Source organism: Vipera ursinii (assembly GCF_947247035.1).
Source record: "Vipera ursinii genome assembly, chromosome: 10".
NCBI classification, from domain to species: domain Eukaryota; kingdom Metazoa; phylum Chordata; class Lepidosauria; order Squamata; family Viperidae; genus Vipera; species Vipera ursinii.
Window position 1 is genome coordinate 1,021,427 of NC_139520.1, and position 16,935 is coordinate 1,038,361.

General features: G+C 44.4%; 1 protein-coding gene across 5 annotated transcripts in view; it reads left to right on the forward strand.

Moving 5' to 3' along the window:
- The window catches only part of CNOT1 (CCR4-NOT transcription complex subunit 1), a 160,559-nt gene that overhangs the window by 20,715 nt on the left and 122,909 nt on the right, over window positions 1-16,935 (forward strand). For all 5 annotated transcript variants that reach the window (XM_083370494.1, XM_083370496.1, XM_083370498.1 and 2 more), the window contains exons 3-6: window positions 10,759-10,866; window positions 13,353-13,451; window positions 13,785-13,853; window positions 14,587-14,641. In XM_083370494.1, the coding sequence (XP_083226620.1) occupies window positions 10,759-10,866; window positions 13,353-13,451; window positions 13,785-13,853; window positions 14,587-14,641 (331 nt within the window). The remainder of the gene's footprint in view (window positions 1-10,758; window positions 10,867-13,352; window positions 13,452-13,784; window positions 13,854-14,586; window positions 14,642-16,935) is intronic.

Genomic DNA, 16,935 nt, shown 5'->3' on the forward strand with positions numbered 1-16,935 from the left:
TTCAGGCCCAGGTATGAGACTGAGATGGCAGTGATGGCATTCTTGGATGACCTCTGGCAAGAGCAGGACAGGGGTAGTCTTGCTCTTGCTCTTGCCCTCTTAGCAGCTTTCAATACCATCAGTCATGGTATCTTTCTGGACTGGCTTTGGGGAGGGGATTGGTGGCACAGTGTTGTGCTTTTTCTCCTTTCTTTTGAGCCAGTTCCAGTTGGTAATGATAGGGGAAGGGAGGTCCAGCTTGTGACCTCTCATTTGGGGTGCCACAGGATTTGGTACTTCCTTTCCTGTTGAACATGAGATCGAAGGGTGGAATAAACAGTGTCTAATGATATCCAAATAGACATCTTTATTCTAGGCTGTTCAGGTGATGCTATGGAAGTCCTGTCGCTGTTCTGGAGGCTGTGGGGCCTGGATGGGGAACAGCAGGGTTTGGCTCAGTAAGACTGAATGGCTTTGGATTTTAGGACCCCCCTGGTTCTAGGAATGTTCCACCCCTTGTTTATACTCTTGTGCATGCATGGAGGTCCTCCTAGTTTTGGGGTTCTTGCCTGAGGAACAGGGTGGCAGCCATGATCAAGATGGACTTTGCACAGCTTTGTGTTATGCATCCATTCCTGGATAGGGAAGCTCTTAGTCATTTCCCATTTAGATAATTGCAATGCAATCTACATGGGGCTCCCCTTGAAAAGTAGTTGGAAGCTTGCACTGTGCAGCAGTGCATGCATTTATGAATGTCAGTCACTTGCACATGTGGCACCAGTGGTCCATGGGCTACATTGAGTGTTAGTATGTTTTTGAGTGAAATTTGGAGGTGGGGTGGTTAGAGCCTTTCTTGTATTGGGGCTGTGTTACATCTGGGACCTCTCTCTCCAGTGGTGTCTACCCATCCTGTTAAAGGCAAGGCAGCCAAGTTGTGCTCTGACCCTGCCCTCAAAGAGTGCCCCAAAGACAGGCAGGAAGAGAGCTTTTCTGCCCTCTGGAACATTCTTCCCTCAGAAATTAGACTTGCCCAATTCTTGCTGGCCTGTAAGGTCCTGCCTCATCTAGTTCTTCCAAGAAAACAGAATTCTTGAAACAGGCATTGTTTCAAAAGGAACTTTTATTGAGAGTCAGTGATAGCAGAAGAGCAAAGCAAAATCCAACGTTTTCCTATGCGAAACGTTACATTAAACATCCATTCAAAACCCCATCCCAACGACCAAATGTCTAGTTTGATTTCATTCTATCCTCAGGTACAAAGTTGTTATGGGAACTGAGGTGATAAGCGCCGATCCCAGGCAAGTTCTCAGGGTTTTGTTTCCTCCCAGCCTCCTCCCATCAGATTGGAGATAAAATGTCATGGTGGGGACAGATGAAACTCTTCAAAAGAACTTTGAGGCATTGTTTACCTTAAAGAATCTTTTATTCGAGAAACATAGTATCGGCACTACATAGTCGAAGCCAAAAACTGAATTCCCCTCCCCTGGGCACAAAGTAGGAAAGCACAATTACATGCTCCAACTCAGAGCTTTTCAACTGGTGTACTCGTACCGCTGGTGGTACGTGAGCACATGGCTGGTGGTACGTGGCATTGCCTTCCTGCCCCCCGCCTCTCCCTGCCGCCCCCCCCACGCTCTTTACCAGCTCACTTGCTGCCAGAAAACATGCTGCTTGCCGGCAGCCTGCAGGTGAAGAGCGCAGGCGCAGAGTGAGGCCCTGCCCTCTCCTTGGACTCATTGTTAGCAACCTCCCGCCAGAAGCAAGCCTGAGTCTGAAGGGGACAGAGACAGCCTCGGCAGGTAGGTTGTCCATTTTCTTTTCCTCCTCCGTCTCCTCTTCCCGATGTTCTTTATGGAGGGGAAAGCAAAGCGGCAATGAGTCCCCAGGACTCATCCCGCAGCAACAGGTGGGAATCAAGGCACACGTGTTTTTTTTTTGGATCCGCGCTAGGCGAAGCCCTCAGAATGTGGAGGGAAAAACACGCCGACCTGACCCCCTCCCCCCCACTGTTGGCAACTGTACAGCTGGCCCCGTCAGCGGAGGTCGGGGCCAGGGGTACAGAGTCATCAGCTGATCAGAAAAGATTCCCTCTGCTGCATGTCCCAATTCTATCCTTGCAGCAAGGCAAGCATTTGGGACGAGGAACTCGAGATTCAGCGTTTCCGAGCACACGCTGATCTTGCATTCCTGACAGTCCCTGTGTTTTTGTTTCAGTTTGCTTTCTGTGTGTTGCTCAGCGCTGCTCAGAAACGCGGATTGCCTCTGCTGCGTGTCCCAATTGCTTTCCTTGCAGCAAGTATTTACTGGCCTCACTTAGCAACCTCAAGCTCCCAGAGAAGGGAGGGAGGGAGGAGGGAGGGGGAGATGGGAGAGAAGGAAGGAAGGAAAGAAGGACAAAAGGAGAAAGGGAGGGAAGGAGGGCACCCACCCTAGTCCCACCCCCCTCCACCCATGGATTCCTCACACACAGGCACCCTGCAACCTGAGTGATGAGCTGTCTCCTCTCCCCCCCCCCGCCCCAGCCATTGACTTTGCTTGTCAAAAAGTTGCAAAGGGTGATCACATGACTCTGGGACACTGACCGTCATAAGTATGATTCAGTTGCCAAGCATCCGAATGTAAATCACATGACCCTGGGGATGCTGCAACAGTCATAAGTGTGAAAAATAGCCATAAGTCACTTTTTTCATTGCCATCGTAACTTCGAACAGTCACTAAGCAAAATGATGTAAGTTGACTACCTGTACTTTATCATTTTTTTTCCTTTCTTTTTTTTTTTTTTTTTTTGGTCACGTTTTTGACACCTTGCTGGGCAACTGGTGATACTCGGAGAGTGCCTTATCCTAAAAGTGGTACAATGGGTGAAAAGGTTGAAAACCCCTGCTCCAACTAACACATTCCCCAATTAGCTTGAAATGCAGGCTCTCCCCAGCTCTCCAGCCCACCAAATCATTATCAACTCGGCTCAAGTAACCTCGGATTCCCACGTCTGAGTTGTTTGTGACGAACTGGACTCTCATCCACATCCCCCCTCCCAGCATCAAAAGCTTTAAAAGCAAAAGAGAAAAATGACTGCATTTCCATCTGTTGTCAAAGAAATATCACCTGATGTTAGCAGCATTGACATAAGACACTAACCCTCCTTGTCCAACCTCCAGACCTTCTGTTTACTATAGGCAACTACCAGATCCTACTTGGAAAGGACGGGTACCCCTGATCACCTGGGGAAAAGGCTACGCTGCAGTCCAACTCCCGGATCGCACATTGTGGGTCCCTGCACGTTGCGTACGGCCCTATCATGCTATCACAAAGCTTTCCCCTGCTGCTGACTTTATGTCTTTGCCTTTACTCTTTAGCGACAGCTCGACTGAGGGCTGACCCGCATATTATACTTGCACCCCCTTTTACATCTGTCACTTTCACTTTTCGAGATGACTCTCTGCCTCACTGTAATTATGCATTGCAACACCGCGGTCGTCCAAAAGGAAAATGTTTACTAGGAAGGAATCGATTGTGGGAATACAAGACGGAATCTGACAAAGGTTACATTTCAATCCTATATAAACCATTCCCATTTCAGCCCCTCCCCTCATCCATTTGGTCAGGCTGTCGTCAGTTGCTAGGTGTCAGGTCCTTCCATGGGAAAGGGAACTCTCCTTGGTTTTATGGTTATTGCTTTCCTTTTCAGTTGTAAATGAAGACACAAACCAGATCTGTCTGTCCCCCTCCCTTCCCCCGTTAAAACATCCCCTGTTGTTTGAAAATCGCTTTAGTAACCATCCTCTCCCCCCCCCCTCGGAGAGATGGCAGAATCCCCAGTAATAGCACGTTGTTCTACCTATACAATTATGAAATGTGATATAAATGGATTCTGACATTCGGCTCTCCTTTCAGAAAAAAGATGAGTCCATCTGTGGGGAAAGAAAACATATAAATGTTAGCCTGGTTTGTTTGGATATTCTGTATGAAACCTCTTAAGCAACTTAGGTGCTTTAACATGGAGTTTGTTAACCCACTCATTTTCTGAGGAGGGGAGGTGTTTCCATGCCACTAAATATTGTATCGTTCCATGGTGTTTTCTGGAATCTAAGATTTCTTTCACTTCAAAATGTTGTTCTCCTTCCACCATGATGGGGGGTGGTGGTGGTGGGATTTTTTCTCGTAGTGGAGATTGTTGTTCTCTCTTTAATAGACTGCAGTGGAAGGTTGGGTGTATTCATCTAAGATTTTTGGGTAGTTCTAATTCAACTGTTACTGGGTTTATGATTCTTTTAATTGGAAAGGGTCCAATATATTTTGGTCCTAGTTTTTTACAGGGTTGGAGTGATTTCAGGTATTTTGTGGATAAATATACCATCTCTCCTACCCTAAATGGTGTTGGATCGGTTCTTTTTTTGTCTGCCTGTGTCTTGTATGCTTTTCTGCCATCTTCCAACGCTTTCCTAACGATTGGCCATGTATTTTGTAATTGAGCAATCCATTCCTTCAGATCAGGGATAACCGGTTCTTTTGGGGTTAGTTCTGGTATTGGGTTGAAACTCTGGCCTGTAGCTACTTGAAAAGGAGTGTAACCTGTGCTTGAGTGGACTGCATTATTATACGCTACTTCTGCAAAAGGCAGTAGGTCCGTCCAGTCGGACTGCTGAAAATTAATATAGCATCTCAGATATTGTTCAAGTATATTATTAAGTCTTTCAGAAGCTCCGTCTGTCTGAGGATGGTGACTAGATGACAGTCCTTGGGTGGTTCCTAAGAGGGATAAAAATTCTTTCCAAAATGCCGACGTAAATTGCACCCCTCTGTCAGATATGATGCGTTGTGGTACCCCGTGCAATCTGTAAATATGCTGTACAAAAAGTTTTGCTAATGCTTTTGCAGTCGGGATTTTTTGGCAAGGTATGAAGTGTACTTGCTTAGAGAACAGATCTGTGACAGTCCAGACTACGGTGTTTCCATTACTTTCTGGCAGTTCTACGATAAAATCCATGGCTATTTCTTTCCATGGGGCTGAGGGGTTTGCCACCGGTTGTAACAGACCTGGCGGTTTCCCTTGCAGTCTTTTGGCCATCGCGCAAATTTGACAGCTACCCACATAGCTTTCTATGTCCTTTTTCATAGATGGCCACCAAAATTGCCTTTTAGTTAAGTGTAAGGTTTTTACAAAGCCAAAGTGTCCTGCTGATTTTGTATCATGGCACAGTTGCATGAAATTGATTCTCTGTGTGGCAGGTATATATAGCTTCTCCCCCACCCACGGCAGTCCATCTTTAATTGTGCACACATGTTTATTTTTCTGGAACCATTCATCACTTTCCAAAGATTTCCTGAATTCTATTCCAGTTTGGCTATCTACCTTCGGCTTCATTTTTTCTTGTGCCCTGGTGGTGACTGGTGCTGCCAGTTGTTGTTCCGGTACAAGTGGTTTAAAGTCAGTAACTCTTGTGCTGTTATATTGGGGCATGCGGGATAATGCATCTGCCAGGAAGTTCTTTCCCCCCGGTAAGTGTTTGAGAGTGAAATTGAATCGGTGAAAATGTTGGGACCAGCGGGCTTGCTTAGGAGTGAGCTTCCTGGGCGTTTTTAGTGCTTCCAAATTTTTGTGGTCTGTCCAGACCTGGAAAGGTATTTTATTTCCTTCTAAAAATTGGCGCCATGTTAGTAATGCCCACCTCAACGAGAATGCCTCTTTTTCCCATATTGGCCAGCGTTGTTCTGTTTCTGTGAGTTTTCTGGATGTGTATGCGCTACTAAACATTGGACAGCACCATGATGCCTACGTGAATCTAAGGTTTCTTTGATCTACCATAATGGGCTGTGGCGCAGGGGTTGCTTTTGGTCTGAGGCGAGATTATTTATGGTTTCAGCAAGCTACAATGAAACACAGGGTGAACCTGCCTTAGGGTTTGGGGGAGTTCCAATTCCACAGTGACTAGGTTGATGATGCGCTTGATAGGAAAGGGGCCTACGAACTTGGGCCCTTGTTTCTTAGAAGGTTGCAGTGATTGCAGAAATCTAATGGACAAGTACACTGTATCCCCAATACGTGTTGGAGGAACATTCTATCTAGGGTCTTGGCAGTTGGGATCTTCTGGCATGGAATAAAGTGGACTTGCTTTGAGAACAGGTCACTCACGACCCAAATAACTCTGTTTTCTGTACTCTCTGGCAGTTCCACAATAAAGTCCAGAGAGATCTCCAGGGTGCTGAAGGGCTAGCTAAAAGGCCCAGCATTTTCCCGTTTTCTCACTACACAAGTAGGGCAGCTGGCAACATAGCTTTCAATGTCATTTTTCAGCAACGGCCACCAGAACTACCTTTTTTTTATCAGATGTAGGGTTTTCACAAATCCAAAATGTCCTGCCAGTTTTGAATCGTGGGAGACTTGCATAGTTCTTAGCCTTTGCATGGCTGGAACATACAACTTGCCTCCCACCCACAGTAGTCCTCCCTGCATCAAGCAAAAATTTTTGTGCTTTAAAAATCACTCATCTTTCTGTAAGGCTTGTTTAAACACTGTTGAGGTAGCACTGTTCAGTAGCATGGGTATTCTTTTTTGTGATCTCGTAGCCACTGGGGCTGCTAACTGCAGTGTTGGTAATAAAGACTTGACTACTACTGCTTTGGTGCTGTTGATACTACAGCATTCTGAATAGAGCATCAGCTAGAAAATTCTTCCCTCCTGGAAAATAATGGAAGGCAAAGTTTAATCAGTGGAAGTGTTGTGCCCACCATGCTTGTTTAGGGGACAACTTTCTAGGCATTTTGAGAGCTAAGTTTTTATGATCAGTCCATACTTGGAAGGGAATTTTGCTCCCTTCTAGGAAGTGCCTCCTGGTGAAGAGGGTCCAGTGCACTGCATAAGCTTCCTTTTCCCAGACCGGCCAGTGCTGTTCAGTTTCTGATAATTTTCAGGAGGTGTAGGCACATGGTTGTAGTTGGCCCTTTTCATTTTTTTGGAGTAACACGGCCGCCACCGCAACGTGGTGGCAATCAGCCTGAATTATGAACCCCTTCTTTGGATCAGGATATTTTAAAATTGGTTCCACTTTAGCTTTTCAAATGCCGCTTGGCACTCCATAGTCCATTTCAGGGGCTGACTGGGCTTAGCTTTGGTTTTTAACAGGTTTGTGATAGGCAGGGCAATCTGGGCAAACGAAATGATAAATTGTTAGTAGAAGTTTTGAAAGCCCAGGAAACTCTTTAGTAGTTGCTTTCTGGTGCGGGGGGTCGCCCATTCCACAACGGTGCTTACCTTTTCCGCATCCATCTCCACCCCCTCATTCAAGATCCGGTAGCCCAGGTAGTTGAGTTTTTCTTTGTGGAATTCATTTCACATAACGTTTGGCTGCCCAAAGTTTATTCAGAACCTCCCTGGCCCATTTTTACGTGTTCAGCCTTCGTTTCAGTGTAAATTAATATATCGCCCAGGTACACCAAAACTCCCTTTTATAAGTGCTCGTGTAACACCTCATTGATCAACTGCATGAACACGGTGGGGGCCCCTTGCAAACCAAAGGGGAGTACTTTAAATTGGAAACAGCCAAGGGGGCAGTTGAACACAGTTTTCCACTTGTCTCCTTCCTTGATCCTAACTCTGTAATATGCCTCTTGTAAGACCAGCTTGGAAAATATCTTTTTCCTTCAATAGGTGGGCTAGCATATCTTTCATGAGAAGCAAGGGACACACACATGCCCCACTCACACTGTGTTCAAATCTCTATAGTCCACACAGAGATGAAGAGAGCCAGATTTCTTCTCTGAATAACATAGTGGCGGCCACCCGGAGTCTGGCCGGCTGGATAAGCCAAGTTTTTGTCAATGAGTTGGCTTAGTTCGCTCATCTCCCTGGGGGTCATTGAGTACAGCTTTGGTTTTGGCAGCTTAGCAGTCTATGGGTCAGTGAGGGGACAGCCCATCCGAACTCCTTTCACTGAAATCCTCCGTCAAATCCCAGTACTCTCTAGGTTTCATTGCTTAAGGTAATGGCTATTACCCATGTTTCTTCTCTTTTCCCAGCCGACATGGTTTGGTTGGCAAGGGAGCTTTTTCCCCAGGGAATTTTAAATGACCCATCCACTAGTCTACTAGTGGGTTCCATTTTTTTAGCCACGCCAGCCCCGGGACAAGAGACCACTCCATGCCAGGTGCCACAATGAAGGTTAAGGTTTCTGAGTGGCTTCCCTTGCTCATCCCCAGGGGTTCCGTGGCTAATATAGCCGGGACACCCCCTGCGATGGACCCGTCAAGTTGGCAGAATGAAATGGGAGTTTTTTTTAACTTCCTTAGCCGGACCCACAACTTCCTGACTAGGGCTGGGCTGACCAAGCATCCAGTGCATCCTGAGTCTAAGAGGGTGGTCAGGATCATGCTTCCTTCTCTGCCTGGGATTAACAGTTCTGTGGGCAAGGTCATTGGTGCAATAGGCCCACTTACCAACGGATCGTCATTGTACTCACTTTCTGGCAGCCCCAGTTCATCCTCTGGTGGAGTCGGAGTTCTGTCTCTTGGATGTGGGGTTGGATGGAACTCCACAACCTCCACACTCCTCAGGGCTGTGTCTTTCTGGCATGGGTTAGGTGTGGTCGGCTTCCCTCTGGACTGCTATTCGTCTTTCTTGGCTGGAGTTTTGCTGCAGTGCGCTGAACTTCTTTGCCACATTTGAAGCAGGTGGTTGAGTGTAATGGTGTAACCAGGGCTTTTAGTGGGGACCGTTTACATGTTTAGGCGGAGTGGTACAAGTTGCAATTCTGGTTGATCTCCACTTCTTCAGGCAGGATTCACCATTTGTGTAATCGTGCTGGGACTTCCCTGGCCACACATGCATTATACAGGTCTCATTTAGCCCATCCTGGAAACAGCTGATTAAGATGTCTTCTGATCACTTGAGGCAGCATGCCACGTCTTGGAACTCTTCTGTGTACTCAGCCACCGGTCAGTACCCTTGCCTCACGGTTTTTATGCAATCTCATGCCTTCCAATCAGCCAGGCAATTCTTGAACCTCTGTCTCAGGTCTGTCATGAAGCAGTTAAAAGTTTTGGAGCTCCGGTGCATTGCAGTTGTAAAGGGTGACCATCCATCGGGCTGCGGTCCCTTCCAAGGCTAAGGTGACAACCCTGACTCTAGCTAGCTTCATCACTTGGGAGGTTTCTCCCATACACTTGCATGGGAGTGAAAACATGGGTAAGAAGAACCCCAGCTGTTGGAGTCCCCATCAGATTTCACTCCTAGAGCGACCAGTTTTGGTTCCTCCAGCGAGGCTCTCTCGGGGAGCTGGTGGAGTGTTTGTCTGGAAGCAGTTCACTACTGTGCTGCCAGGGTGGTTGCTGCTGTTTCCATGGAGCCAGTTGCAGACTGGCTTCGGTCGTCACAGACTCACCCCCACCATACTTGGCTTCTTAGAGTTGCTCCCCACTACTACTCTTGCACTGCCCAGACTTCGTCTTGAGGTCCTGAAAGGCTTCCACCATGTATTGCACAGCTCACTTCAGGATTTGGTCAACCAGTTCCTGTTCTCCTTCTGTTTCATCATCATCATCATCATCATAGAGCAGCTCCATCTCCCGCTTCCAGCCCTGTCTCTGGCTGCCTCAGGTCCCATTCCTTTCTCTTTCCTACCCTGACCAACCATCTTGGCTTCGCGGAGCTCTCCATGGTGACCGTCTCCTCCATCCATCCAGAGGAACTCTCTTCTGGGAGATTCTTGGCGATGGATTCTCCCAAGCATTCGCTCTCATCCTGTTGGCTGCCATGGAAGGACATAGTGTGCATGATCCCCACAGTAGTGTAGTTGCCTCTTCAGGTTGACCTTTTTGCTTAATGTAAGGTCCGTGCCTCAGCTACTCCTCCCAAGAAAACAGAATTCTTGAAACAGGCATTGTTTCAAATGAACTTTTATTGGGAGTCAGTGATAGCAAAAGAGCAAAGCAAGATCTAACGCTTTGCTGCGCAAAACCCTACATTAAAGCATCTCTTTCAAAACCCCATCCCAACGGCCAAATGTCCAGTTTGATTTCATCCAATCCTCAGGTACTAAGTTGTTATGGGAGGTGATAAGCGCTGCACCGTTTTCAGGGTTTTGTTTCCTCCTGGTCTCCTCAGATCAGGTTGGAGATAATACAGATGGCCCAGGGCACATTCCCCTCTTGGTTCACACCCCGAGGGATCAAAGGGGTAGGAACAAAGTGGAGGACCTCCCCCCTCCCAACAGCATGGCCTCACAGCTTCTGCCCTCCCAGCAAAATGGCAGAACCCGAAAGCAAAAAGGAATAGCCTGACATGGCCTTTTGAAAGACATTGGAAGTGTAGCTTTGCCATCAAGGCTAGGGTCCTGAGAGTTCCTGCCTGTAAAGTTGGTTTAAGTTATCTCTCATTTTAAACGGGATTGTTTTTTCCCCTGTTTTCAGCTGTTTGAGCAGTAGAATCATGTCAGTGAGACAGGTGGCCATATAAATGTATCAAATAAATACATTCCAAATGCCCTCTGGAAGAACAACTTCTGGAACCGTCCTAACTTCCAGGGGAGAGTGCTGCAGAGTGCAGGAGCCTTTATTTCCTCAGCCCCCCCCCCCTTGAAAGAAAGCACAACCGTGGGCAGATTTTCCCAAGATAATTATATTGGGCGACCTTTTCTGGTGGTGGTGGGGGGAAATGATCCTGCAGGTATCTAAGTGCCTAACTAAAACTTTGATCTTGGCTTATATTTTGTCTGGAGGCCATATCTATACATTTCAGCTTGGCTCTAGAGGGTAATTGTTTGGGGTTTATTTTCTGCATCTTAGATTGTGAACCGGCACGGACCTGAAGCAGACAGGCATTTGCTACGCTGTCTCTTTTCTCATGTGGATTTCAGTGGCGATGGTAAAAGTAGCGGTAAAGATTTCCACCAGGTAAGTTGGAGTGAAGAGTTTTCTATTATTTTACTCTTTGTTTGTCTTGCAGCTTGACTACTACACTATTCAGTACATGGGGCTGCCCTTGAACACCACTTAGACCCCTCAATGTAACACAGGCAATAATGGGCATTTCTTAGTGTGCCATGTGACACCTCTGCTTCATGAGCCATTTGCCATTTGTTTCTGAGTTCCAATTCAAGGTGCTGGTCTTTCCCTGTGAAGCCCTACAGGGCATATGGCCTGGCTACATGAGCTTCTCTCCCATGACATCAGTCTGGCCAACGCTCTTGGTTCCTTCAGTTAAACAGTGTTCCTGCTCAGGACTAAAAGCACCTACCCTCTGGAATGAGGTCTCCCCTCCCTGAGATCTGGATTCCCCCCCCTCTGTGAAGCTCTTCACCCAGGCCTTTGGTAAGGGGCCAAAGCAAGCAAGCTTACAGGTTGCAACCTATTGTGTATTATATTATAATTTATAATAATTTCTTTAATTGCTATGAGTTGCCCAGAGTTACTGAGGGTTGGGCAGTAAGCAAGCTCAGTAATTCAGGTAGTCCTTGCTTAACAACTATTTGTTGAGCAACTATTGAAAGTTACAACAATGCTGAACCAATGGGAGTTAGGACCAGTCTTGGAAGTTACAGCTACCTTCATGGCCACATGATGAAAATTCAGGCACATTTGTAATGGCATCATGCACTTCAGCTCCCCCCCCCTGGTTACCCCATCTGTATCTTGCACTCTGCTACCAAAGCCTCATGAAGGGCCAGCAGCTATCTTGACCAGGCAGTCCTTATTAGTGGCAGGAGGAATAGATGGAGAAGGTCAATTGGGGATGGCTGGGCTAGGAGGCCGCAGTGGAGTGCGGGGGAACCAATGGGAGGGAGGATAGGTGAAGGGCAGCTAAAGCAGAAGCAAGCCTGGCAGAGCAATAGTCTTGGGATGGGGATGAGGCAATGGGCAGGAGATGGGCTTGGCTCTGGCCTAATGGCTGCAATCTGGGTTGCCAGATCTGCCATTGCTATGCTGTGCAGCAATCCTGTGATGTTTTGCTTAATAAGCACTTGGCTTCGTGAGGGAAATTCCAGTCCCAGTTAGGGGCCTTCATTTTTTATGGACGTTCCCGACGTGGGACTACCTATATATATCCACATACCTAGCGATTTAGAGGAGAATCAGCTGACCCTTCCTGAGAGGATTTCCAAATGGAGTTCCTACCAAAAAGGCCTGTGCCTTCACTCTTATTCTCTATTTCAGCAAATAGCAAATCATAAAGGCTCCTGAAAACTAGAAACAGAGAAGGAGCGTTTGCAACATCTATCAAAGCTGTCTAAAGCAATGTTATTTAAATGTTTTGCTTTTGGGGTTGCATCTCACTTTTAAAAATGTATGAAGGATCCCAGAAGAGCCTTATGTTTATTGATATTGAGCATATTAATTTAAAAGTGATGCATTGTAGAATATTTATTGCTTAACGTAAAAATAACAGTTAATCCCATTGGAAATTAGGATAAATAAAATATTTTTCATGATGAAACCCTATTTTTTTTAACAAAAGTAATAAGTGACATTGTTTTAAATTTTTGCAAATATCTTTAACACATGGCAAATAATTTTGATTTTGTGGACCCCTGATAGGATTTGGACGAAACCCCCCACCCCCGGGCTTCTTCAGGGTTCTTTCTTACACTGTAAGAAAATCTGGTCTAAAGTAACAATTCAAGATACAGCTTTAGCTTCTTTCACTAATAGCTTTGAATAAACTTGTTGTAAGGGTATATTTTAATCTAATAGTTCTTTTGGTTTTAGGGCAACTTTTTACCTGTTTTTGTTTTTTTTTATAAAATACTTATTCATATATGTTGGCTACTATTCTCTTTAAGTACATATCATGATATGTTACAGTATACATATACACTAATAACTATGAATAATATCTGTGTTCTCATCTTTGAGAAAGATAGCCATGCAAACTTCTAGCTACCTAGTATCTTCCACAATATTCCTTCTGTAAGAGCTTGAAGACCTGGCCCTGCCGATTGGCCTGGGGACCCTAGCTAGGGAGGACCACACTGCAGTTGGCTACTAGATTGATCGCAAACTCCACCTCCCCTGTCGCTCCCTGCTTCTCCATCCCACCCATCTTTTATTCTTATGTCACTGTGTTCTCAGTGTTTTCCTTTTCATTGTTTTGTTTTACTTCATTGTTTTATTTCATTGTATTATTCTGTTTCTTTGCTACTGTCATCTTTACACTTCTTTTCCTTTCTTTATTTTTACTGTTGCAAACTGTCTAGAGTAACTCTAGGCAGTTTATGGCAGGTTGGCAGTAAATCAATTTAACAAATATAAAATAAATATAAAAATATTTCTTATACACTCCATTGCAAAATAATAGTAGAAGCCATATGAATTATGTTTTATAATTATATTGTCAGGTGCAGAGAAAACACCTTTTATATAACCATCTCCTTTCTTTCCAGACTCAGTTTCTGATCCAGGAGTGTGCATCATTAATTACAAAGCCAAACTTCATTTCAACACTGTCCTATGCTATTGAAAATCCATTGCATTATCAAAAGGTTTGTATAAACAAGTCATAATTTGTTGCACTATTCAGCCAGTGTTGCATAATTTATGACTATAAACATTATTTTTAGCCCTTCAAGTATGCTGAAGATTGTGAGATATTGAAACCTTAGTTTGTTCATATTTTTTGTCCTATCAAGTTCAAGCAGCAATGTATTAAAGTATAAAAATCAAACAGACATAAGAATGTAGCTAGGAGAAGCAACTTTAATACAGAGTACAGGAGATGCTCCCATCTTAAGAATAGTATGCCACAGCGGTCTGTTTGTGCAATATCAATTTAACAGGTAGACTGTACACTAAAAATGATTTCTTGTTTCTTTCAGAGTCTTAAGCCATCACCCCATCTATTCACCCAGCTGAGCAAAGTTATCAAATTAAGCAAAGTTCAAGAGGTGGGCTTTCTGTCCTATTTTTACGCACTCAGCATTTTGTTGGGTGGGTGGGGAGCAGCATCAGCATCTTGATGGAATCAGAGAAATGCCCCAGTTAGTATGCTTCTCTCAGCCTTGAGAAATAAGTAGGAGACAATCACCAGCAGATCCTCCACTTTTACCCTGTACTTCCTGACTGGCTGTAATATTTGTTATTACTGTAGTTCAGAATGCCAGGAGTATCGTCCTCCAAATCCTGATCCGCTGGATGGATGGCAAGATCTATTGGGCATATTGGGGAGGGGCCTACAGAGGTGGGGCATAGAGCAGCAGTATTCAGGCTTGGGGTTTCTCTTTGATCTGTGTGGTTGCCAACCCCGGTTTGTTATTGGAAGCATGAAGTGGGAAGGAAGCTGTAAAGCTTCCTGATCCAGCATTTGCTCAATGCAGGAATTCAAATTAAAACATTCTAGGCAGAAGACATGCAGTAATCGGAGTTCATTTCCTTTCTGGTTCCACTGTCACACTGTTCTTATGATTCAGGATTTTTCCAGAATTTAATTGTGATCTCTCTCTGTAACATTATACCCATTACTGTATGCACTCTGATTTAATACAAAATTGCCCATGATTTTCTCCTGTGTGATCATCTTTCAGGAATTTTAATAGTGCTATAATATTCCCCTAGTCTTCTTAAGAGTAAGCAAACCCAGGTTTGATGGTACATTAACTTTTAACTTCTCTTTATTTATAGGTTATTTTTGGTCTTGCTTTGTTGAACTCTTTCAATCCTGATCTACAAATTTTTGGTAAGATAAACGATAACTGGGTAGGAAGCTTCTTCCTGAATTTTTTTACATAGTAGTTTTATTTGCACAACATACTTAGCCATTATTGTAGTTAGCCATTTTCATAGTTCATATAATACAGCGAACATACTAAACCACAAAAATAATTAAATCTAACCCTAGCATGTTATATATATATATATATATACATACATACATACATACATACATACACACAACCGGAGGACACAGTTGCAAGAAAAAGTATGTGAACCCTTTGGGATTACGTGGTTTTGAATGAATTGGCCATAAAATTCGCTCTAAGTAAGAATAGAAAAACACAGTCTGCTTAAAATAATACTACACAAACATTAGCTGTTGCCATGTTTTAATTGAACGTAACATGTAAAATTGAACGTAACATGTAAACATTCACAGTGCAGGGTGGAAAAAGTATGTGAACCCCTAGCTTAATGACTTCTTCAAGAGCTAATTGGAGCCAGGAGTGAGCCAACCTTGACTCCAATCAGTGTGATGATATTGGATGTGTTGCTGACAGCTGTCCTGCCCTTTAAAAACACACATCTGTTTTGGGTTTACTGGTCTCAAGAAGCACTGTCTGATGTGAACCATGCCTCGCAGAAAAGAGCTCTCAGAAGACCTACGATCAAGAATTGTTGACTTGCATGAAGCTGGAAAGGGCTACAAAAGTATCTCCAAAAGCCTTGATGTTCATGTGTCCACGGTAAGACAGACTGTCTACAAATGAAAAAAGTTTAGCACTGTTGCTACTCTCCCTAGGCGTGGTCGTCAGACCTACAGAAATCTCTGGCACATGCTAACATTTTTGTTGAAAACATTAAACAAGAATGGAATACATGGGAGGACACCACGGAGGAAGCCATTGCTGTCCCAAAAAAATATTGCAGCACGTTTGAAGTTTGCAAAAGAGCACCTGGATGTTCCACAGCACTACTGACAAAATATACTGTGGACAGATGAAACCAAAATTGAGTTGTTTGGGAAAAACACAGCACTATGTGTGGAGAAAAAAAGGCACAGCACACCAACATCAAAACCTCATCCCCACTGTAAAACATGGCGGAGGGAGCATCATGGTTTGGGGCTGCTTTGCTGCCTCAGGGCCTGGACGGATTGTTGTCATTGATGGGAAAATGAATTCCAGAGTTTATCAGGACATTTTGCAGGAAAACGTACAACCATCTGTCTGCCAACTGAAGCTCCGCAGAGGATGGGTGATGCAACAGGACAATGACCCAAAGCATACAAGTAATTCAACAAAACAATGGCTTCAACAGAACAGAATACGCCTTCTGGAGTGGCCCAGTCAGAGTCCTGACCTCAACCCGATTGAAATGCTATGGCATGACCTTAAGAGAGCGATTCACACCAGACATCCCAAGAATGTTGCTACACTGAAACAGTTTTGTGAAGAGGAGTGGTCCAAAATTACTCCAGATCATTGTGCAGGTCTGATCTGCAACTACAGAAAACGTTTGGTTGAGGTTATTGCTGCCAAAGGAGGGTCAACCAGTTATTAAGTCCAAAGGTTCACATACTTTTTCCACCCTGCACTGTTAATGTTTCCATCTTATGTTCAATTAAAACATGACAACAGCTAATGTTTGTGTAGTATTATTTTAAGCAGACTGTTTTTCTATTGTTGTGACTTACATGACGTTTAGAGCGCATTTTATGGCCAATTCATGCAAAACTCCACGTAATCCCAAAGGGTTCACATACTTTTTCTTGCAACTGTATATGTCAATGTTATTTTATTATTGTATCAGTAGGAAGTGAAGTGTGGAATATTAGAAATCTGTACTGATATCTCTAGCTCAGATGCTGATTTGCATAAAAATGTCTCTTTCCCCAAGGCATGCTGAGATATGAGATTAATTGGAAAGCATTTATTCCTATCCATGTGATCCTGTTTTATCTCTAGTAGATGTTTCTCTAATAATACAATAATGTCTCTACTGGTAGTCCTCAGCTAACGGGCAATTGGAACTGGAATTGCCATTGCTAAGTGATATGGTCATAAAGCATGTGGTTATGTGATGATGATTAGTAATGGTAATTGCCAGTTGCCGTCATTAAGCAAATTACGGTGGGTCATTGAGCAAGGACTTCACATGATTGCCATTTGCGGCCTCTTGCTAGCATTCCCATTGTTTTTGCTTGTCAGAAACCAGCAAAGAAGGTTGCAAATGGCAACATGTGACTGTCATGGGATGCTGCAATGGCCAGATCTCTGAGGACTAGCAGCAGTTTTAGAGATAGTCCCAAAGCCA